At 40.0% G+C, this 25,631-nt stretch overlaps 1 protein-coding gene across 9 annotated transcripts in view; it reads right to left on the bottom strand.

Annotated features, from left to right (window-relative positions):
- Positions 1–25,631, bottom strand: part of LOC5578975 (protein FAM46C) — a 296,248-nt gene that overhangs the window by 51,970 nt on the left and 218,647 nt on the right. Inside the window, exon 1 of one of the 9 annotated variants that reach the window (XM_021841528.1) lies at positions 18,832–18,870. The exons of the other annotated variants lie outside the window; for them this stretch is intronic. Within the exon in view, the coding sequence (XP_021697220.1) occupies positions 18,832–18,855 (24 nt within the window). The 5' untranslated portion in view covers positions 18,856–18,870. Of the gene's footprint in view, positions 1–18,831; positions 18,871–25,631 lie in introns of those variants that run through there. 9 annotated transcript variants of the gene reach the window in all.

Below are 25,631 nucleotides of genomic sequence, written 5' to 3'. Positions count from 1 at the left end.
TGTGACTATCATTCTGCTCAAAATGACCTTCTCAAAAAGTTTACTAATGGAGGAAAGCCTGATTGGGCGTTATCTAGAAGCTTATGCGGGATTTTGGTCTGGTTTTTAAATTTGGCGCAACTTTTGCATTTTTCATTTGTCAGGAAAATATGCCAACTGAAAAGATTTGTCAAATATATCAACTAAGGATGATAACTAACTTTCAGGAAGTTTCTTGATGAGGATGTAGAAAAATTCCATCAACTCCAGGGGCTTTCATATTTTTGATTTATTGTATAATTTTTCTCACTTCTTCTAAATCATTCTCCTAGAAATGTTTGAAAACGTCCTCTGGATTGAGAATGCTTTTCAAGCCTTGAGTTCTAAATAAAAAGTGTGTGCGTTTTCAAACTCCATAGCATGTTTTTGAGCTTTTCCGCAATTAGTTTGTAATAATTTGTTTTCCTCTTTCAAAGCCGGAATTGGCATCTGAGTTATTTTTTAACTTAAGTAATTTTCAGAAGGACTTAGCAGGCTCCAATAAAGAAATTTATTTTCGAAATGTTTGTTTCTTAATTAAGAGAACTGTTTTAATTTTTTTATTGCAGGATCGCTAGTGCGTTTAGGCTATCTCCTCCGCACGTTTTTAAGACGGATTAAGGGTTTAAGATCATCGTTCATTATCACGGATTTGAATTTTACTACACATTTTGGTATTGCAATGACTCTTGCTTCAACAATGTAATTTGTTAAAGTTTGCAAAGAAATGTTAACATAGGATTGCTGTTAATGTTTCATATGTATTCCAGTCGGCTCGGAAATATATGAGAATGGAGCTGTTTGGATTGAGAATCGCCTCATGAGAAATTTGAAATGTAACAGGAAAATAATCAGAATCTAAATTAGCGTGAGTAATTGGTTGGTTACAAAGGTGACTAGAGCCGGTTAAGATCAAATAAATCGTAGAAGCGTTTCTAGAAGAAGAAAAACATGTAGGGCTATCATGTAAATGAATTGAATATATTCACTCATCAACAAAAATGTCGTAGGTAGAAACAAAACTAGTTTGGCTAAGGCCTGGGTGACCTCTGCTGTACGTAGGAGACGTCTCCATTCGACTCGGTCCATGGCTGCCCGTCGCCAGCCACGCATTCTGCGAAGGGTCCGCAGTAGACTGGCCCAGCTCAGTATGGGAGAAAAATTAAGTTGTATGATTCCACGGGGCACCCCCCAGTATTATTTCTTGGGGTTAGAGGAAGCCTTTCTGAAAAATTCAGCTCATTTGGTCGTTCCATGAGCTGGCGCATTTGAATTGAAGTTAATATGGGATTTTCAGCTCAAACATATGAGCAACAGCACATCATCTACTGTTTGGTTCAGGAAAATTGATGATCGCGTTCAATTGGACCCAGAATGTCAAAAACCCTACTTGATATAATTGCGAAGAATATTGTAGAAGATTGTACCACGATCAACATTAATAAAGTTGGTGTTTTAACCATCTGAAGTATATCATGCAATACTGCTTGTATTTCTTGAACATAGCTTGGAGGTAGCCACTAAGCGCATCATAGCCACCTATGACGCTGGGCGAGCTGAGGCACATGTCGCATGCATATAAGTGACTGTACGGGAGTGCTGATCTAAGCCTAACTTTCAACAACTGAAAAAGTAATGAAAATGAGTTTAAATCCAGATACAACCTTCTGAAATTATGTTCATTAGGGTATCAACTAGTGTATATGTCATTCTGGGCTTATTTGAACGCGAACAATTAGTATACGGAACGAAACAGTGACACAGGGTCAATTTTCAATGTATTTGAGACGGATATCCCATACAAACTTCATACCGATTGCGCCAGCTGGTGGAGCAACCAATTGAGTTGGCATTTTGAGAGAGCGGCTCATATCTAGGGGGTGCCCCGTTAAGTTTTTCAACTTTTTTGTTTAAGGGCCAGTCTAGTCCGCAGATCGTCCTCAACTTGATCGACCCATCTTGCTCGCTGCGCACCACGTCGTCTTGTGCCGGTCGGATTGTTTTCGAGAACCATTTTCACCGGGCTGGTATCCGACATTCTGGTGACATGCCCGGCCTACCGCAGCCTCCCATTTTTTGCGAGGTGGACAATGGTTGGATCTCCAAGCAGCTGGTGCAATTCATGGTTCATCCGCCTTCTCCACGTTCCGTCTTCCATCTGCACTCCGCCGTAGATGGTCCGCTACACCTTCAGTTCGAAAACACCAATGGCGCGTTGATCCTCTGCACGTAGTGTGCATGTTTCGTGCCCATAGAGGAGTACCGGTCTAATCAGCGTTTTGTAGATGGTTAACTTCGTGCGATGGCGAACTTTGCTCGATCGGAGTGTTCTGCGGAGTCCAAAGTAGGCACGATTTCCAGCAACGATGCGTGTCTGGATTTCTCTGCTGGTGTCGTTGTCGGCGGTCACCAGTGAGCCCAAGTACACGAATTCTTCGACAACCTCGTTTTCATCACCGTCAATATGAACTCGAGGTGGGGGGCGTGCCGTGTCTTCTCTTGAGCCCCTCGCTATCATGTACTTCGTCTTTGACACATTGATGTTCTTTCCGATTCGCCTAGCTTCAGCCCTTAGTCGGATGTACGTATTCGCCATCGTCTCAAAGTTGCGTGCAACAAGATCAATGTCGTCGGCGAAACCAAGTAACTGAACGGACTTTCTGAAAATCGTGCCACTCTTGTCTATCCCCGCTCTTCTTATCACTCCTTCTAAAGCAATGTTCAACAGTAAACACGAAAGGCCATCACCTTGCCGTAACCCTCTGCGAGATTCGAAGGGACTCGAGAGTGTCCCTGATACTCGGACTACGCACATCACTCGCTCCATCGTCGCCTTGATCAATCTTATCAGTTTGTCCGGGAAACCGTATTCGTGCATAATCTGCCATAGCTGTTCTCGATCGATTGTATCATAGGCCGATTTGAAATCGATGAATAAATGATGTGTGGGTACATTGTATTCGTGGCATTTCTCCAACACCTGGCGGATGGCAAATATCTGGTCCGTTGTTGCTCGTTCGCCGATAAATCCTACCTGTTATTGCCCAACGAATTCTCTAGCTCTTCGTCTAATCTCCGTTTCGCGGATGCCCGTAACGCGGGTAGATCACCTTTTCGAGATACGTTACGGGGTAAGATCTACCATATTGTACTCTTGTTGTATCTGTTCTTGTGAATACTTATAAGTTAGGGTCGGAAGAGTATAAGAGAGTAACAAGGCACTAAGACCCACCTATTTGTCCTAGATAATGAGGAGGTCGAAGTGAAAAGTGGCTCAATCAGCATCTGAGGTAGGTTTCAACTCATGAGACAATTTCTTTCCGAGTTCAAGAGTTTATCTTTCGATATCTAGGAGGGAAACGATTCCGAATCAGTGGAGTAGCAGACCTCTTAACTTCTAAAATAAGCTTTTTGTTTCAAGGAATCCAAATGTTTCATGGGATGAAACCTGTTCACAGTTTCAAAAAACGACTTTGAACCTTATAAGTAGAAGCAATAATTTGATACGCTAGAGTACTGATGCATGGTCAAAATCAGTATCATTCAACCAGTTTAGTGGCCGAACCTGATTTAAAGAGGCTCTATGCAAAATGGTAAAGAATGATATTTGTATGAAAAACGACTACTTCATTATTTCTCAATAGTAATGGAGTAGAACGACATGCACTAAACAAAGGACACGGGTATACCACAAAAGATAAAAAAAAACTGGTCGCAGTGGTTCATCCCGAACAGAAACAGAAGAATCTCCGTTTCTACCTCTTGGAGATCTGGAGGCGGAAGTCTTTCGTCGTCCACGCTGCTCCCAAAGTTATTTCCGTGCCACCTCCGCTACTGGCCACATCACCATTAAGGTGCTCGTCGTAGTGCTGCCGCCACCTTTCGACCGGTGGTAGGTCATTTGGCATAAAGTCGTTTGGCATAAAGCCGTTTGGCATAAAGTCGTTTGGCATAATAGTCGTTTGGCATAATGAGTCTGAAACCAAGAATTTATTTATTAGATTTTTTTTCCTTTCTATTGAATCTTTCTGATGACATCAGGCTTGTTTTGAAGTCAATTGATACAAAAAGACACTTTATTCAACAATCATATGCTCTTGAGTAGACTAAAGCATATAAGGAAAGTTATTGCCAATAGTATTTTATTATTTATCCAGAAATTACCCTTTATTCAAATATTAATTCTTGAGTTTGGCTATTGAAATATTTGTTTTTTTTGCGCTGGTGATTTTGATACATTTAGCACAAACTAACCCTTCTTTCAAACATTCTACTTTTTTCTAAATATGATATAGCCATAATTATAAGTGAAAGGACTGTTGTTTGAAAATTAAAATAAATTTCACCTTCTTTTATACATAGGTTGTTCTTTGGGGCTATATTTTTTTTAGATATATTTTTGTTTCCATCTGACAAAGAGGTGGCAATCGGTAACATTGATCTACTTAAGTTACTGGCGAAAAGAGAAATCGATTACTGCAGTTACTTCGATGGATTGTGCTACTTTTCCCCGGATGTCGTTTCCCTGAATAACCCTTTTCCCCGATTAGCCAACTTCCCCGAAAAGTTTTTGGAATCCGTAATTGACGTAACTTTATACATTTCAGGATGATGAACGAACTGGTCATCTGTTATGCACCCTTCTTTATTTTATTGGCGGTTCTTCGAGTTTTACCGTTTTCAGCATTTTTGCAAACATGTGTATAGCCGAGAATGTCAGAATACCTCCTTCTTTTGATTGCTTATCATTCTTTCTCGTTCACTATCCTGTCACTGACGACTAATATAACACCTATTTAATCTGCACCACTTTTCGGGGAAACCGGTCATTCGGGGAACTGGCATTCGGAAACCGACATTCGGAGAAACAACATTCGGGAAAAGTAGCACAATCACTTCGATGATTCTGAATGCAATGTATGATGTCTTTTTGTTTTATTATGCCGCAATTTTGGCGTCCAATCTTCTATTGGTTTAATCATAAATTATGCCTTCTTTTAATTATAGGCTGTTCTTTACCCAGACAACCAAAATGTACGTATAACGAAATCACTTGGAGACTTTAAAATGTGCAAAATTTCACTTATAAGATGTCGCGAAAAGGCCTTCTACGTACAAAAGTGGAGGCGATATGCGTGCATATATTATGTGATGAATAATAACATACAATGCGAGTGTATAAATATTCTACCGAACCAACCTGTGATCTTATGCGACTTAACTTATGATAACAAATGTTGATTTGACAGCTGCTACGGATTGATGCGACTTACTTTGTACGAGTGTACGAGACGAAACAAAATGTATAAATGAACTCAGAAAAGAAGTGTTTTATGCGAGGAAAATCATCAAACTGACGAGTTTATCCACGGTGTTTTGCGGGTTTGATGTAATTAGTATGAATAAACGAGTTGTAACGTGAACTTTCATGCGATTTCTGGTTGTCTAAGTATATTTATACTGTTTTTAATTTTATTATTAAGTAAATCTAAATGTTAACCATTTTTATATTTTACTGTTTTAGCAATTCTTGCAATACGTGTTGTTAGAATGATAATAACTTTAGAACCTGCCAATAATCAACATATTTTTTGCAAACACATGATCTCCTTTCGAAATATGCTAGAAAAAAATATTTCAATCACAAATTTTCCCTTCTTTCGATAATAGACGGCTTGTTTTTGACGTATACTTCCAAAATCAAAATTTATATTGAATCGTCCAAAAGTTTTGCCACACATATTTTATTTTAAACATGTGTTGTTCATTTGAGTTATGTTTTGGGAGGATTTTTTTTTTGCATTAGAGCTTTAAACATTTTGAACGAAAAAAAAATCTGCTCTATTTTTGTATTATGCAACAATAAAAGATCTTTGGATTAGAGCTTTTATTTTTTGCAAATAAATTTTCCCTTTTTTATCAAGTAATTTTCATCAGGTGTTACGTCCATACTGGGACAGAGCTTGATCTGCAACGAAATATTCTATGAGCGTTCCCTTTATTAATAACTGCAAACTTTCTTTGCCAATTCACTGTTTTCAAGTATGTTTATCGCAACAAGCTCAAAGATACTCTATGTTCTGGGATGTAGAGAAAATTATTATTCCGAAAAGATCTTCCAGACCCGTCACGAGTTTTATTCAGTTATGCTCTCTAATGTCCCAACAATTTTTGACATTCATTGCTTGGCAAACTTCTAAACGAACACCACGCGTATTGAGAACCTACCAAAAATTGTTGGTGGTGTTGATCTCGGTAAAAACTTTAAAAATGCCGATATTCATTCTAAGTCAATCATTATGCCAAACGGCCATTATGCCAAATGACCATTATGCCAAACGGTCATTATGCCAAACGACCATTATGCCAAACGACTTTATGCCAAACGGCTTTATGCCAAACGACCTTATGCCAAACGACTTTATGCCAAACGGGGTACAATCCTTTCGACCACCTCACGTTCGTTCGTGAGAAGACTTCCGTCACAGTCTCTGCACATGTCGGCTTGTGACACAAAGCCTTTGCGCGAACGGTTAAGCTTCTCGTAGAACTTCCGTGTGTCTTTAGAGCGGAACAACTCTTCCATCGCTTCGCGATCTCGTTCTTCTTGATGGAGCTTTTTTCTTCGGAAGATCGAGTTTTGTCTGTTCCGCGCCTGTTTACACCGTGCCTCGTTCGCTCTCGTGCGGTGTTGCAGCATTCTCGCCCATGCTGCATTCTTCTCATTCTTCAACTGCTCGCATTCGCCGTCGTACCAGTCATTTCTCTGATTCGGGGCCGCTGGACCTAGTGCTGCTGTTGCGGTGCTACCTATGGCGGATCTTATGTGCCTCCAGCCATCTTCAAGAGTGGCGGCACCAAGCATCTCTTCCGTTGGTAGGGCCACTACCAACTGCTGCGCGTATTCTTGGGCTACTTCTGAGTCCCGTAGCCGCTCGATATTAAGCCGCGGCGTTTGGCTTCGACGCGAGTTGGTCACCGTCGAAAGTTTTGAGCGCATACATACAGCAACTAGGTAGCGATCCGAATCTATATTCGCACTGCGGTATGTGCGAACATTGGTAATGTCAGAGAAGAATTTTCCGTCGATTAGAACGTGGTCGATTTGGTTCTCTGTTAGGTTATCGGGTGATCTCCAGGTGGTGTTATAGTTATCTTTGCGGGGGGAGAAGGTGCTACGGACTACCATAACACGAAAGGCTGCAAAGTTGACGCATCGTTGGCCGTTGTCGTTAGATACGGCGTGCAGACTGTTCCGCCCGATCACCGGTCTATACATCTCCTCTCGTCCTACCTGTGCGTTCATGTCACCAACAACGACTTCACGTCACGTGGCGAGCATCCGTCATAAATCTGCTCCAGCTGCGCGTAAAACGTCTCCTTCTCGTCGTCGGGTCTCCCTTCGTGTGAGCCTCGTCTTGCACATCCTTGCGTTGATCGGTTGTTAATCGAGCAATCATCAATTGTAGGCTCAAAAGTTTCGAAAATTGTATCTTTTGAGTTACGGGTACAGTTATCTGTGTTTGGTCATGAATGTTTAACTCAAACTGTTAGGTACTACAATGAATTAACGGGATTTCCTGCATACTACGCCAACCTGCTTTGAGACGTTTTGTGGAAAAACACCCAATAAACAACTAGAGCAATTTGCCGTACTTGAAAGGAAACACCGGTAGCGGATAAGTTCGGTCCATAAGCTTATCATTGTTGAGTTTGATCCGATGTTAATCCCGTCGATAACAATTCAACTTTCGACCATGGAAGTAATTTTCCAATCCATTTGGTCTTTCCTGTCATTTCAAAGCATACCCCCACCTAAGGCCACGAACAGGTCATTAAACGGAATTCAATCTTATCGCTTGGGCTCACATGCTAACGACTTTGCGGCGTAAGAACCCACTCGAGAGATTAGACCATTTAAACAACAACAACCGAATCGCACGATGCGATCATCTGTCAAGTGTTTGTAAACAACTGTAACTGCCCGCGAGTGGCTCCGCTAATCGCACGAGTCTAGGAATGCGACGACATCACGTCAAAACGACGGGAAAATCCCAGCCAAGGAGGGTCTCTTGTGCGGTCAAGCCCTGCCCGTGCACTTTTGTGAAGGGTCGCACGCTTGGTTTCCATAACGTGCCCGGATTAGCGCATATTGTCCGAGAATAGACTAGGGGAGACTGGGGAGACTTGATCCTCTCTTCCAAATCCAGGTTTTTACGCTAGCTTGCTATAATATTTCAATCACCCCTTTCTGACATTTATTGCGTACACTATAATTTTTATAGCTCAATCGTAGCATGCCTTGAGAAAATGAAAATTTCCAATGTTGACGTTGTAATGTCACAGTTTTCCCACACTTATTTTCTGAAAAAGAAAATTACAATATTTTCTCATTTTCTAATGGTGCTTTTCTATCTATTTTAGGTTATATTGAAGCGATTATAAGTGCCCAACAAATTTGAAAAAGTAATTGATTTCAGTTGAAGATATTACTTGGCACTAGGCAACTCAACAATTTAATGCAATGCTTGTTAGAGAGAGAAACGGATGAAATGTTGTAATTTAATGATTCCTGCTACAAATCGAAATGTTGAAACGATATTAAGATTCATGGAGTAACAATTTTCTTCAAATGAGACCTTTCTATACGACAACTTTTATCTGATGACCTTTTTATACGACAACTGTCTGATTGGTTTTCAACACGGATGTTGTAACATGAGTCCATGTCCCATTAAATAAATTATACTACTAAAATAAATATTGTATTTGCAATGCATGGCTAGGGGTTAGGATTTTTGTCTTTGTAAAATTATTCGATTTTCACCCGAACATCTACACGTCGTCCGCTACCAGTTATCATGACCTGAGAATCATGACCACCATACGGTTGGTAAGCATGGCACCAGGAAACCGTTTGCTACGGCGGGAGAGAACGCTTTGATTTCTGGCGAAGGTCGAAAGTGTGTCCGAAAACGTTTGTAGTAAACTACGTGCCTGCATGCACCCACAGTAAAGCCTCGCGAGTGAGAAATCCTGGTACCGTCGTCGGTTTCCTGCCAAGATCGTCTAGACGCGAATGCCCCTTAAAAGTGGTTAGACGCCGAAGCAGCGTTCCAGAGCTATCATCCGACGCCCATTCCCTCCCCACCGGCGGAAGCGACATCGCCGGAGCGGCGGCGCGGGCCCAACCTAAATGTGCTCACGAGTGGCAGTCCCTTCCGTTTGATCTGTTCAATACATAAGTTTCGTTGCTGTTTCAAACATTCGTCGTATTATAATCCACAGCGGCTATGGATAAGAACATTTACCTAATATGAAAAAAATAATATTTTTAAACAAATTAATATAATAGATATATAAAAATGTAGTTACGAAAACCCATCATAACATTGAAGTGAAAATTCTTGACATTTCAATCAACAAACGCAAATCAAAGCCTACTTAGACCTCACTATAAAATCTGTTTGCAAGAGTTGTCAAATCCAAATCACCCCTTGTTGTTTTATAGCTAGTGTAAAAAGCTGGATAGGGCGTTATTCTGCAGATAAATCAAAGTTTGACGGTATTTACATAGACGAAGCATTGCACAAAATTACTTGGATTCAAACTGTTTTAGATTCCGAGAAATTAAGGTGGAATCAAGTCTCCCCTATACGCTAATTTTGCTTCCATTTACGGGGCAGTATTTTTACCTACACCGGCTTAAAAATAGAGTGCAGCCCCAAGTTGCCATTCCGCTGATGATGATGAAGGCATGTGACAGCTGCTGACACGTGACAAATTGGATTAGGTTAGTTAGGCCTGCCTTCCACCTTTGTTTGCTGGGTGCACCGGGTTCTGCGTATTTTTTTTTTCCATTGAAAGGTGCATTGCTGAGTTGACAGAATGATGAGTTGCTGTTTCTGAACGCAGTTTTATGTAAAGTGAAACGGGAACATTGGCAGCTTGTTACGTAATGGGAGATGAGGCATTCTTCGACGGATCAAACAAGTTTACATATGTTCAAAGCCATGCAAGTGATCATGACCTTGGGCATCTGCGTTACTTTTTCCTGCTTACAACAGCTTATATGTGACGACGATTGGATTAGTTATCAACAGTTGTACAGTTTTCCACAGACGTTGGTTCCAAAAGATTTAATTGAGATTTACACAACAAGGTGCAAATTAGATGATTTCTACTGCACGAGTCGTATATTTATTCAACGAGGTTATCAAATAGGCTAATTCTATGTTTCTACTAAACTAGTAAATTCTGGTGTCAAACTGCATCGTTTGCAAATACTAGCTCAGGCCTGATCGATGTTTTCTTGTGGAAGTGCAGAGGACTCCTCGGCTTCTATAAAGCAAGTAACACGTCAATATTACCCTCCCATCCCCAAATTGAGCTGCATCCGGACGCAGCCGGCACCGGTATTGTTTGTTATAATAATGAGAGAACCAGTACTTACACATTGAAGATGCTACTGATCCCTAGGGGCAAGACATTTCCTAATACTCGTATTAATTCTCACTAATAAATATTAGGTTCCTAATCCTTGCAGAAAATCTATGTGATTTTAGCGCAGTATGCCATGACTTCGCAATAATTAACAACTTGTCACGTAATCAAAGGAAACCGGAGAGTAATAAAACGTTTGTTTTGATTTTTGATTGGTATAAATTTGGGAGGCAGAAACCAATACGAAATTTGTGTGCGTCAAGGTGAGCCGAGATTCTGCTGTCACGAACTGTCAGTGTGAGCCGCCTACTAAAACAATGGACTAACATGATAAAAGCGCGTAATTAATTAAAGCATATTTTTGCATTTTGTTGAAGGTGACAAAAAAGCAGATAAGATGATGATTTAAATTTAAAAAACAGTAGCGGAACATGCATATTTTTACTGTTTTTCTATAATAAGTGAAATTAAATGCATAGAGAAATGTGGCCCTTTTTCAATGTTGGTCCGGATATACCGAAGGCACACATCAAAACGAAACTGATGATTTTCACCAAGCCTGCCTTGATTGTCGTTGGCGAGCAATAATTATCTTGAAGTTTGTTGCATATTTCGTGTGTAGTATCGGTGTCTCCCTCCCAGGAATAAATAAAATTTATAGAATTGTGTCTTTTCCAGCACCCAACATTGTAAGCGACATAGACAATCAGCTCAGTTCAGTTTAACAAAAACTTCAATAATACTGAGTCTTAAAAGTGGCAATTCATTACATCAATCGGAGGAGATGTTTCAGCATATACCTCTACAGAAGCCATTGATTCCAATGTTAAACAGACCTTGAAAATACTCCATCGCTCGGAGAAACATAGGCAATAGTTTCTGCGCACAACACATATAATCCCGGAAAAGTAACCAGTAGCTAACATTGGAAGAAATTCAGAAACGTATGGATGGTTTTTCTTCTATATTTATCAACGAGATATTTAGCCCTTGGCCAGTTCATCTCGGGACCAATGGCTTTACATCCTTTCCGAAGGAAATCGTCACCATAACTTTCACGTCATAAGTGACTATCTCGGGGATGGGATTCGATCCCAGGTCCTCGGCGTGAGAGGCAAGAAGAAAAAGAAGACGAATTCTTAGGTGGAAGAGCATTGCATAAGGGTTACTTCCTTCCCGTTCAAAACCAAAGCCACAAGGTATCCTCAGATAAAGGTATGTCTAAAGATGTTGCTACAGAACCCATCACAGGATTTTCCACATAATATACAGAGCAGGTTCTCCTCAAATGACTTCAAACTGATTACCACATGTATTTTCATAGTAGTATCCACAGGAATTTTCACAGCATTACTGATAGACTTATCCACACAATTTTCTTCCAAAGTCTTCACAGAGGTTTCCAGCGAGGTCTTTACAGAGGTTCTACAGAAGTTTTAACAGAAATCTTCATAGAGGTCTCCTTATCTCGACGTGTCTCAATAGGTGCTAATAGAAGTATCCACAGAAATTCTCCACAGAAGTCTTCAAAAATCATCATAGAAGTCTCCTCAGTCTGCACTGGATACAAGCTTCCATCGAAGTCTTCATAGAAATCTGGTGAATCAAATCTTGGCACTCATACAAAAGAACTCATTGACGTAGAAACATATTGCTGTTTGCATTTGAGATGCAAATGTTGAGTAAACGTCATCTAAATGCGGTCACACAAAATAATCAAAGGACACCTAGCAACGATTACATAAATCACCGCCGCCCTAGCAAGAAATATCTATCTAAGACTTCGCAATTCTTGTGAAAAATCTTACCGCATTTGGTGTTCCCGCATTTGATATTTGCATTTCAAACGCACACAGCAATATATAAAAATATATTAATTCAAGTTAAATGCTTATTCATGTCGATCAATTATATTTATTGAATGTAGAGCTTATACATATATAAAGTTGAACACTAGGTATACCTCTACCTGGTGCTCTTCAAGCCGAACGTTTGTTGTGCAATATGTACAAGCACAACAATGTATGGGCTACTTTGTTTCAAACATTTGGAAGTAACAAATTACGGATATCGTTAAAGTGAATTCCAGATAAACAGTAATACAGCATATTTAGAAAGTTCTCCAAAAATCTACTTGAAATTCCTCCAGGAATTTTGCGAAATTATTTCAAATTTTAGTTGGTTTTTCCACGGTTATGTTCTAGTTTTTTTTTTAGGAATTTGTTAAATTTTCTATAAAATCTAGAGAGTTTTACTTTCGAGAATGCTTTTAGATCCATCAAGACACCCATCACATATTCTATCAGAAATTCTACTAGATAATCTTTTGGAAAAACTGCGTAGTTCCCAAATTGTTCTACCAGGATTCTTTTAGGAAATTACTCTCTGTATTATTTCGAAAATATAATTCACTGATTTCTAGAGAAATTCCTTCACGAATTTCATCAAATATTTAGGAAAAATTCAGTCGGAAAATCTAGAATAATTTGTCTCTTAAGGACTTACTTCAGAAAGCTTTCGTTAGTTTTGTTAGCGATATTCTTAGGTGTTTTTCGATCCAACAGAAACCATGACATAATTTATAGAAGCTTTTATTCTTTATTAGGCTCCCGTACAATTTGTATGGAACTGAAAATTGATGGAAAACACTTCAAAGTTGATTTTCTCAAATCTAGATGTTTACACCTTTCAGCTTCCAAACCCTTAATTTAAAAGAGTTCTGCGAGTTTTGTGTCACAAAAAATTCATGAACAAAAAACTCTTGGATTCACTTGACTTAGCGAGCTACTGCCAAAAGTTCAATGTGGAAATACAGTCCTGGTAATACCATTCTTTGTACAAGATTTTTTGCTCTTCATATATTTTTATCGAGTGCAAAACTATCTGAAGCAATTAATTGAACAGCTTTTGCTTTTGAGGCCTTTCTTAGCTGAGTGGCTACAAAGCAAAGCCATGCTTAAGGTGTCTGGGTTTGATTCCCGGTCGGTTCAGGATCTTTTTGTAATGGAAATTTCCTTGACTTCCCTGGGCATTGACAACCCTCTTTTTGACTTTTGCAGCCAAAATGTAGTGAAAGCGGGATAGTTATTTTACTTTCGACGTTTCGGCTATTTGTTTAGCTCCGACCATGCGCCGAAACGTTGGAAATTAACCTTTCGGTTGTCGCGCGAATTCGTGTAACGCGAGTAGTCGCGCGTTGTACTTTGTATGACACTCTTATTTTTCTTCATCTTCGACCAAGCTGTTTAGGAGGCCAAGGCTGACGCTAGTGTGCATGATAATTTTGTTTTGCAAATATCTCTGGAGCCTGACCACTAAGAAACATGGCGTCTTCGGCAAAGTTGTTCAGTAGCTCAAGGACTATCATTGTCTAAGCCAAGAAATAAAAAAATGTTTTAAAATTGAACACTAAGCTGAGAAGCAGACAGCACATTATATCAAGAAGAAGAATAATAATAAAGAACAAGAAGAAAAATAGCTGTTTGCTTAAAATATGTAAAATTTCAAAGAGTGAAGTTAAAATATGATTTCTTGTAGGCGTTTAGGATGAAATTATTAGAAAAATACTTGGCAAAATATCTGAAACATATTCCAAATATACTTTATGAGTAATTTGTTGAAAAAGTCCTCATGGACTTATTTTAAAACCCATAATATTTAATGGAATACTGCAAGGAATCGTTTCTATTCCATGATTACATTACAAAATCTAACAGAACTTCTATATATTCCCTTTCTTTTCCATAACAAATTTTTGGCATTGTCCTTATGAAATTTCATCAAAAAACTTCAAAAAATCTTGGATAAAACTTTCAGATTCCCTTGAAACTTTTTTTTTTTGAAAAATCTTAAGCATTTTAATGGAACAGTTCAAAAGGGTTTCGTTTGAAGCTCTGCAAACAAAAGAAGAATGTTATGCACAGTTCATGTGTTAAAAAGCAATTCCTTCAAAAATTTCGCCTTTGATTTTGCCAGTAATTTCTTTGAAATATTAGGAACGATTAAAATTGACCTCTCCTGAGATTCCTACAGAATTTATCCATGAATTCTGCGATATTTTTTGGGAAGTTCGATAGAAATTGATTATAGAATTAATTCCTTCCTGAATTTCGGCAATTGTTTGTATCAATAATAATGCAAACAATTACGCATGACATATTTTCATCAATTGCCTTCAGATGTATCACCATTAATGCTTTCGAAAATTCGTGAGGTTTTCTACCCGAAATTATTCAAGAAATTCGATCAATAATTCTCAATTCAATATTGATGTTGCCTTTGGATTTTTTTAATGGTTATCTCTATAAACTATTTCTGAAATAGCTTAAAAACATCGAATCTTATAAAGCTCTCTAGAAGTTCCGTTTATTTTTTCCAGACACAAACAATTCAAATAATCATCATCTCTTTCTGATGAAAACTACTGTGAAAACCCATGAAGGAAAAATTCAAAAATCCAGGGAGAGTTTTATCAGAGTTTCTGATGCCATTTTTTTATAAAACCTTATAGAAATTAATGAAGAAAATTTCGGAAAAAACTTGTCCTTAAACAACATGTTTTGGAATAATTTCTGATAAAATCACTCACTCAAGGGCTTTATGATGAGTGATTTTATCAGAAATTATTCCATTGATACATAAATAAATCCAAAAACCAAATTCTAAATGGATTTTGAGATGATTTATTGAAGAATATGCATATACTCTAGGGTGCGGCTTGTTTTGAAAAGTTCTCGTGTGCTCTTCTGAATTCAAACCACGTAAAAAGGGAACCTAAAATTCTGAGCCAAAAGTATTAAGATTTAGAGGTGACACAAGCGACTAGAAGGTGAATTTTTTAGTTAAGATATATTAGTGAAGTCTTCATAACTTTGTTATTTTCTAATCAATTTTTTATCTCTCAAAAATAAATTTATGAAAAGTTTGTAGAGTATCAAATTAGTCTAAAATCAACACTAGCCTTAGTTGAGAGTAGTTTTTTTTCAATTTTTTCTTGTTTTTCTAAATAACATATCTTTGTTTGACCATAACTTCATGAATACTTAACCAATTTAATTTTTTTTCTAGTTTAGTAGTTTTTTAACTGTAAGTTCAACAAATTTATTAAAAAAAACGAAATAGTTGTTTAACAAAAACTGCCCAAAACCATGAATTTTCAATGGAAAATACTATATTTTTCAAATGTTTGTCAGTTAAACTTTAAAACTCAAGCTAAAACTGTTTTTTTTTTTTTATTTGGTTATGCTTCTGAAAGGTCTGAGAAGCAAATTTTCATAAGATTTATAATAAAAATATTATTGAAATTTTCAAAAAATATAATGCTTAATGAATCTCGGTTAAACAGTTAAAATGTAATTTTCGGCAAAAAAAAAAACAACAATAAAAAAAAAAATTTTTTATAGACAATCTTATTGGTAATTTTTGTTAAATAACTAAGTCAAAACAATTTTTAAATAAAACTTGTAAAATACACAGTTTGAGAACAACTAAATTTGCTTCAAGAGAATGTTAAACAATCTCGAATTGGATGAGTATTCATGAAGTTATGGTCAAATAAAAATGATTTTGTTTAGTAAAAAGAAAAGAAGGGAGAAAAATACTTTCAACTAAGACTAATTTTTATTTTTGTCGGATTTTATATTTAACAAACTTTTCATAAAGTTTAATTTGAAAAAAGTGATGCAAAGAGCTTCAAAATTGGTTAGAAAATAACAAAGTTATGAATACTTTATATTGAAGGTCATATTTCACAACTTGAAAATTCACCGTCACCTCTAAATCTTAACATTTTTGGCTCAAAATCTGAGGAATCCCTTTTTATGTGATTTGAATTCAGAAGGGCACACGAATTTTTGGCTTTGAGAACTTTCGTAAAATAAGCCGTATACATGAATATATCTCGGGTGCAAGTTATAGAAAAATTCTGAAACTGGATCCACGATAAAACCATTATGGGAATTTTCGAAGAATTGTTTGGAAGTAAAGCTAGCAACTGGAGGACTGTAAGGAACAATTCCTTGCGATAATTTTGAAGGAATGCTGTCTGACGGAGTTTTCAGTACAGTTTGAAAAATGTCAAAGTTATTTTCATGAAAAAAAAAATCCTGTTGCATTTACTTTTGGAAAATCCACTGTAAAGATTATATGAAATTTTTTGTTTTCTTTTTTTTAAGATGTTCTTGGTTCAAAATCTAGGGAATCCTTTGGACGCATTTTAGTTCCCTGAAAAAAAGCTAAAGTTACATGTTGAAACACTACTGTAAATGGTGGATTTTTGGAAAATTCGTGAAGCTCTTAAGTTTTCTTGAGCAACCTTCAAAAGACTTTCTCGAAATATAATCCTGATAAAATCATTGAAAAACTTCCAAAAAAATTCTGCACTTTTCCATGAAGAAATCCTTGAAGGAACTTCTAGAGGAATCCCAGATTCCAAAATATACAATTTCAGAAAAAAATTGGAAGGATTCTTCATAGGTAATTGTTAGGCGGATTTAAGAATTTAACATTTGAAATTTATGAGAAATGCTTATTTATTGCGATATGAAACATAAATCACAGAACGTGGTTTAATCACGAGAATTATGAAAATCATAATTTTCCTGTTTATTGCGGAGGAATTGTATCTATGATACACAATATGCTAGGCACCCCTGGGACACTTCTAGAAAAATCCTAGCTACGCCAATGATGATGCAGTGATAACTGTCAAGTAAAATTTCTCGAAAATGTTGTCTCGGAATTCTCCAAATAAATTATGTAAAACAATGTATGTATGGTTTCGTGATTAAAATTTGTAAACATGCATCAACATCAACTTTATATATACCATGAAAATTGTTCAATTTACTCAATATTGGTTTGTAAAATACCATCTTATCAAACTACAATAAAAAAAGATTGATAGCTTGAAAGCTCAATCATGATTTCATGAAAAAAGTGTAACGAATTTCTAACTATCTCACTTTTCTCACTTTTAATTTTTCTCCAACATATGCATTTCTCAATTTGTTTCTCCTGGGTGCAAGAAATTGAAATTTTATATTCTGCCAACAGTATCCTATTTCTGTGGCTGACCACAGCACGCTCCTTGATGGTGGCCTTGGGCGTCACCAGTTTTCGATGCCCGGCACAGGCACAATTCAAGGTCACAGAAATCGAAAACTGGTTACGTTGAGTGGTCCGGTACGTTCGCTTTCCACCAGAGGCGTAGGAACTATAAGGGGCAAAAACGTAGGCGCCAAGCAGGTTTTTCAACATGTGTTGGTCCAGAGAAGCATGATTTTGTGCGAATCGTAATCATTTTTGTGTAACAAACTTAGCTAGATCTTTAGTCATAGTAGTTTTTGCAATTTCTCATCGTAAGAGGCTGTTTTTCATCACGCCAATTCGTCATGAAACGGCCTACTTTCGTGCAGTGAACTATGCAGTGCGGTAATAGTCATTACGCAACTGAAACTCTTAACAGTTATGTAATGAATCATTACACAACTATTTTTCACAATTTGTAAATGGTAAAATGGTGAATGCATTCCGATATGATTTCTGACACCCTCAGTGGTCCTCAACGAAATCTCAAAAAATTGTGAACGCAACTCATTGCAGAACTCGAATTTTACAGCACTCGTCGTAATTATTCAACTCGGAAAGCCTCGTTGGATAACTTTACGACTCGTGATGTAAAAGTCATCATTCTTCAACTTAAAGAGAGCCTTTCAATGTTAGATAAGTCCTTTTGAAAAGTAACAAAGAGAGCCTTTCAATATTAGATAAGTCCTTTTGAAAGTTGCACGAGAAATGTACGACTCGTACTGTACAAATCATCATTTTGCAATGAAATGCGTACAAAATTTTTTGAAATTTCATGAAAGTCTATTCGATCAAGTAGCTGAAAGGGCGTTGCCTTATTGCCATAACGTAACTGAAATCAGTATAATGTAACAGTACGTATAACATTTTTAAAAATCTGCGATTTGCCCCTCGTTCTAATGACGTCCATGCCCCTCGCCTGAGATATATACACACACCCAATTAACAAGAGTGCGACATTCTCTTTTTTTTTTCATTTTTTGTTCCCCCGAAACATTCGCGGTCCACTTTGGGGAACGACATGGCCAACAGCAAACAAGGAGACCACGACGACGGAAGAAAAAGGAATCGGTTTCATGTGTTTCGCTTCGGTTGATGATCGCATACGCCGGTCGATATTATTTCGGGAGCCATAAATTGGAATTAACTTTTATCGACGGCTCCTCATGAGCTGGAGGAACGAGGGTTAGGGGGACGGACGAAGTGGGTGTGGTTCTGCGACTTTGTTTGGATTTTTTTTGTTGGGTGTTCCATGACATAAACTGACATTGAAAGAGAAAATACCTTGAAGTTCATCCAACCGAACATCGGAGCTTACTCAATACGATCAAGGTTGAGTTGCTTTCGGGAATTACCTGCAAATGGAAACAAAGAAATAGAGGTGAGTTACTGGAGTGATCATATATGACGTCGTATATTTTTGTTATTTCATAGTTGATGGATGAAGCACAGCGACAAACATTCAATTTAGTTTGCAACAAAGTGGTCGCACAATGGCCGTGTTTCATACAAATGTTGGCCAAAAGTACAAATCTCATACAAATACAATCAACTCTCCACTTCTCGATACCGAAGGGACCATATAGAGGTATTGAACTAATAAAATCATCGTCATAGGGAAAGATATCGAGATGAAGAACATCGAGATGTGAAAAGTCGATTGTAGTTCAAAATTCCTAACTCATTGACAAGACATAGTTTTTGAATGATGAATAAATGTAATAATTTGCATATAAATTTACAATAGAAGCCATGGTACATTAAGCACAGTGGAACATTTGTATCACATAGATATAATACACATGCCAAAAAACTAAAAAATCACTCTAAAATTTTGGGAAATCGCTATTCAATTCTGAAAAAAAATAGAAAAAATATTATTGAAAGTGTCTTTAAACATATTCTTTTAAACTTTTGACCAGCATTGGTCCACTGTGCGTCGTAAACGTGAATGGATCCGAAGCATGTTAGATAATTCATTGGCTTGCAAGGTATTTGTCAAACGGAACGCGTAACACTTCCTCCTCTAAAGAGGCTAAAGAGTGGTGTCTATTAGCTACTATTTGCCATTTTTAGCAAATCTTCTTTGAGACGGAGCTGCCGAAAGAGGGCTTCCTGTTTTCAATGAATCACCTCAGATGGGTTTTACGGCGACGTAAGATTCACTCGTGCACAACTGTTTAGGTTACATGATGAACCGGGTGATGGAGACGCGTGCCCAGACTGCGTGTGTTGTCTGGTAATAGGGGAAGATGGGGTAAGATGGTTATTTGGGGGAAAATGAAGAAATTGATTCCACTAACCTCTTTCAAAATGTGTTACAAACGTTATCAACCACTACTGGTAAACGAGGGTTTACAACAGGGGCCCAAATAGCCGTAGCGAGGACCTTGCTAAGGGTTGTAGGTTCGAATCCCAGTGCTCGAGGATATAATTGCAATTTTGCTTCAATTTCCTGGAGTATAGAGAATCTTCGTGCTTGCCACGCAATATATACACATGCAAAAATGGTCAATGGACAACGAAAGCACTCAGTTAATGGCTGTGGAAGTGCTCATAAGGGGGAGTGCACTAAGCTGGGAAGCAGGCTATGTTCCATTCATTTCGTAATGCTAAAGAGAAGAAAAAGAAATGTTTTCCATGCGAAGTTTGTTTTTTTAACGGGATTGATATCGTACCAGAATTTAGACTTAGGTTTACCATTATGCCCCGTGCTTCCACAGATTTGCATATGACGTGTCATCATAGCTTCTTGGAGAAACGATTTCTCGAGATATTATATACGAGAAAAAAAAAATGGAAAAAGTGCTAAGAAGATCGATAGAGGTGCTAACAAATCACTAAGATGAATAGTAGGTACATTGCTCACAGCGAGTTGGTGAATCATTACCTGAGCAACGATGGATGTTAGGACAAAACGTGATCATGATAAGTAATTTTAATAGAAGCGTTTGAAACTTCAGTTATGAGAAATAAAGTTGATACACGTTAAAATTTTTTTCGGCTATTCTTCTAGTCTATGATATCTTCCAAAAAGAAATATTACTATTTCACAATTGCTATAAACATGTGCTGGAATAGATTGCTGGTTGGTAAATGGCTGGGCATGGCGTACCATTGGTACCTCGCGTACCTGAAGGAATAAAATAGATCCCTTTGAGCGGTCCTTTGCCTCTTGCCCAGCTACTCCTATCTCTACCTCCTCGCGGTACTGGCTGGGGTACGAGTAACCTTAGGGAAGATCGGGTAACCAACCCCCGGTGGGAACTTTGGTCGTATGCTGACAGGGAAGGGGAAGTTTGCTTTTGCTTCTGCAAACCTTGAGGGACTAGCGATTGGAAGCTCGGTACGTGGAACTGTAAATCTCTCAACTTCATCGGGAGCACACGCATACTCGCCGACGTGCTGAAGGACCATGAATTCGGCATCGTAGCGTTGCAGGAAGTGTGTTGGAAGGGATCAATGGTGCGTACGTTTAGAGGTAACCATACCATCTACCAGAGCTGCGGCAATACACATGAGCTGGGAACAGCTTTTATAGTGATGGGTGATATGCAGAGGCGCGTGATCGGGTGGTGGCCGATCAATGAGAGAATGTGCAAGTTGAGAATCAAAGGCCGGTTCTTCAACTTCAGCATAATAAACGTGCACAGCCCTCACTCCGGAAGCACTGATGATGATAAAGACGCTTTTTACGCGCAGCTCGAACGCGAGTACGACAGCTGCCCAAGCCACGACGTCAAAATCATCATAGGAGATCTAAACGCTCAGGTTGGCCAGGAGGAGGAATTCAGACCGACGATTGGAAAGTTCAGCGCCCACCGGCTGACGAACGGAAACGGCCTACGACTAATTGATTTTGCCGCCTCCAAGAATATGGCCATTCATAGCACCTACTTTCAGCACAGCCTTCCATACCGATACACCTGGAGATCACCACAGCAGACAGAATCGCAAATCGACCACGTTCTGATTGATGGTCGGCACTTCTCCGACATTATCGACGTCAGGACCTATCGTGGCGCTAACATCGACTCTGACCACTATCTGGTGATGGTCAAACTGCGCCCAAAACTCTCCGTCGTTAACAACGTACGGTACCGACGGCCGCCCGGTATGACCTAGAGCGGCTCAAGTAACCGGATGTCAAAGCGGCATACGCGCAGCACCTCGAGGCTGCATTACCGGAAGAGGGTGAGCTGGACGAAGCCCCTCTTGAGGACTGCTGGAGAACAGTAAAAGCAGCCATCAACGATGCAGCTAAGAGCAACGTCGGGTACGTGGGACGGAGTCGACGGAACGATTGGTTCGACGAGGAGTGCCAGGAGGTTTTGAAGGAGAAGAATGCAGCGCGGGCGGTCATGCTGCAGCAAGGGACCCGGCAGAACGTGGAACGTTATAAACGGAAACGGCAACAGCAGACCCGCCTCTTTCGGGAGAAAAAACGCCGCCTGGAGGAGACGGAGTGCGAGGAGATGGAACAGCTGTGCCGGTCTCAGGAAACGCGTAGGTTCTATCAGAAGCTCAACGCATCCCGCAACGGCTTCGTGCCGCGAGCCGAAATGTGCAGGGATATGGATGGGAGCATTCTGACGGACGAGCGTGAGGTGATCGAAAGGTGGAAGCAGCACTTCGACGAGCACCTGAATGGTGCTGAGAGCACAGGCAATGAAGGACGGAACAACGGTGGAAATGCCTTCGTCAGTACTGCGGAAGATAAAAACCAACCAGCCCCCACTTTGAGGGAGGTTAAGGATGCCATTCACCAGCTCAAGAACAATAAAGCTGCTGGTAAGGATGGTATCGGAGCTGAACTCATAAAGATGGGTCCGGAAAGGCTGTCCATTTGTCTGCACCGGCTGATAGGCACAATCTGGGAAACAGAACAGCTACCGGAGGAGTGGAAGGAAGGGGTAATCTGCCCAATCTACAAGAAAGGCGACAAGTTAGACTGTGAGAACTTTCGAGCGATCACCATTCTAAATGCGGCCTACAAAGTATTATCCCAGATCATCTTCCGTCGTTTGTCACCCGTAGTAAACGAGTTCGTGGGAAGTTATCAAGCCGGCTTCGTTGACGGCCGATCGACAACGGACCAGATCTTTACTGTACGGCAAATCCTCCAAAAATGTCGTGAATACCAGTATTCACTCGGACGTCGATGCGGTAACACGTGTTTATCGGCAGTGCTGAGAAGTGTTTTTTGCGCCGCACGTTTAGTGCATCTCTCTTTTTTTCTTTAAACGGAATCTATTCGCTGAATAGATAATAAAATGGACAAAGTACGGAAGAACACGTTAAAAGTAGTTTTCGCGAGTGGAGTTCGAGCACCTGCTCATCTTGATGTTATTCGATTAACGGCGAACGTTTTGAAAATTCCTGCACCGGAGGTACACAAGGATGAAAATGGTCGTTGTTTTTACATCAAGTTTTTGGATGAGCCGGATTTCAATTGCTTTGTGTCTGGAATCGAAGAGCAGTACCGGTTTGAATACGGCGATGGAGAATCCACGTTCGTGAAGCTTGAAGTTGCAAGTCGGTTGTTCCGGTACGTCAGGATTTTCAACCTTCCCCCGGAAATGGACGACAAGGACATCGCCGCAGCGCTTAGCCAATTCGGAACGATAAGGCAACATGTTCGAGAACGTTATCCCGCTGACTACGGATATGCAGTTTTCAGTGGGATTCGCGGAGTCCACATGGAAATCGGTAAAGAAATACTTGCTAACCTGTACATCAGGCACTTCAAAGCACGTTTGTACTATGAAGGCCTGAAAAACAGATGCTTTTTCTGCAAGCAGGAGGGGCATCTGAAGGCCGAATATCCCAAGATAAAAAGCATCAAGGCGTCGGCTACCGTCGGATCATATAGCGGGGTAGTGGCGGGAGCTCTGGCCAATAACCTCTCGAAAGATGATGCATACCAACTGAACATGACGCCATTGCAGTCGAAAAACAATGGAACCGCTTCGAAACCAAACGATAATACTAAAGATCAACCCGGACCCTCAACGAGAGCAAAGTCGGAAGCAACGAGTTCATCGGAACTCACGCAGCGGGAAAGAGAAAAGGGATGTGAGAATATGGAAATCACCGACATCACACGGACGCAGGAGAGTACAACCACCGAGGTGTCGTAAGTAGACAGTGGCTCCCCCAACAAGCTATCATCACGAAGAGGACGCTCCCGGAGCAAGAAAAACGTTGAACATCGTATGGAGCAACTACTATCGCAGTTGTCAGGAAGGTCAAGGTCTCGAGGTACGGGTAAGCGTGAACTTAGGAGAGATAGTAAGGAGAATGGAGAGCAAGCATAAAGCTTGTCTCCGCATATCGGTTGATTAACAGGCTTTTGTAGTGGGTTCATTTGGAACTCAGTAAATTTAAAATAATTGATGCCACTCATTCGTAATGTAGCCACAATCAACTTGAATGCGATCAACTCACCGGTGAAAAAATCTCTTTTGAGAGACTTCATTTGGAACCACGACCTCGATATTATTTTTGTTCAAGAGCTGGCTTTTGAGAATTTCGCGTTTATAGGAAGCCATACAGCCATAGTCAACATCAGTGAAGATAGAAAAGGGACTGGTGTTCTTCTGCGCAACAACTTAAACTACTCCGACGTCGTCCTAAATGTCAACGGTCGGATCACATCGCTAACTGTCGTCTCTACAAAAAAAAAAAGAAATACCAGGTCCCAACGCATCACCTTTTCATCGATTTCAAGGCGGCATACGACAGTATCGTCCGCGTAGAGCTATGGAAAATCATGGACGAGAACAGCTTTCCCGGGAAGCTCACGAGACTGATAAGAGCGACGATGGAAGGTGTGCAAAATTGTGTGAAGGTTTCAGGCGAACACTCCAGTTCGTTTGGATCCCACCGGGGACTTCGACAAGGTGATGGACTTTCGTGCCTGTTGTTCAATATTGCGCTAGAAGGTGTTATGCGGAGAGCCGGGCTCAACAGCCGGGGTACGATTTTTACGAGATCTAGTCAATTTGTTTGCTTCGCGGATGATATGGACATCGTCGGCCGAACATTTGAAAAGGTGGCAGACCTGTACACCCGCCTGAAACGCGAGGCAGCAAAAGTTGGACTGGTGGTGAATGCGGCCAAGACAAAGTACATGCTAGCTGGTGGGGCCGAGCGCGACAGGGCTTGCCTAGGTAGCAGTGTTACGATAGACGGGGATACGTTCGAGGTGGTCGACGAGTTCGTCTACCTTGGATCCTTGCTGACGGCTGACAAAAACGTTAGCCGTGAAATACGGAGGCGCATCATCAGTGGAAGTCGGGCCTACTATGGCCTCCAGAAGAAGCTGCGGTCAAAAAAGATTCACGCCCGCACCAAATGTACCATGTACAAAACGCTCATAAGGCCGGTAGTCCTCTACGGGCATGAAACGTGGACGATACTCGAGGAGGACCTGCAAGCACTTGGAGTCTTCGAACGTCGGGTGCTTAAGACGATCTTCGGCGGTTTGTAGGAGAACGGTGTGTGGCGGCGAAGGATGAACCACGAGCTCGCCCAACTCTACGGCGAACCCTGTATCCAGAAGGTGGCAAAAGCTGGAAGGATACGATGGACAGGGCATGTTGCAAGAATGCCGGACAGCAACCCCGCAAAGATGGTATTCGCTTCGGATCCGGTTGGTACAAGAAGGCGTGGAGCGCAGCGAGCTAGGTGGGCGGATCAAGTGCGTATCAATTTGGCGAGCGTGGGGCAGAACCGAGGATGGAGAGATGCGGCCACGAACCGAGTATTGTGGCGTGAAATTGTTGATTCAGTGTTATCTGTGTAGATGTTAACTAAATAAATGAAATGAATGAATGGCTACATAACTTAACTGCGTACTCCTCATATTATAACAATTTGTCAATCTGTCAAAACCGTTCGTGATAAGGTAAACTTTTTTTTAGGTTAGATGCAACACGCCAAAGAAATCTTAGTCTTACACGTCACGAATTTCTGAGCTTCAATTATGTGAAGCCATTTGCAATGTATTGTTCAATGATTCATACTCATCTACATTGCTAACATTGCTAACAAAATCAGTTCAGTGTATAATCGTGTAAACC

This window comes from Aedes aegypti, chromosome 2, assembly GCF_002204515.2.
Source record: "Aedes aegypti strain LVP_AGWG chromosome 2, AaegL5.0 Primary Assembly, whole genome shotgun sequence".
NCBI classification, from domain to species: Eukaryota; Metazoa; Arthropoda; class Insecta; order Diptera; family Culicidae; genus Aedes; species Aedes aegypti.
Note: the sequence above shows the minus strand (reverse complement) of the source record. Positions and strands in the feature narration are given on the sequence as shown.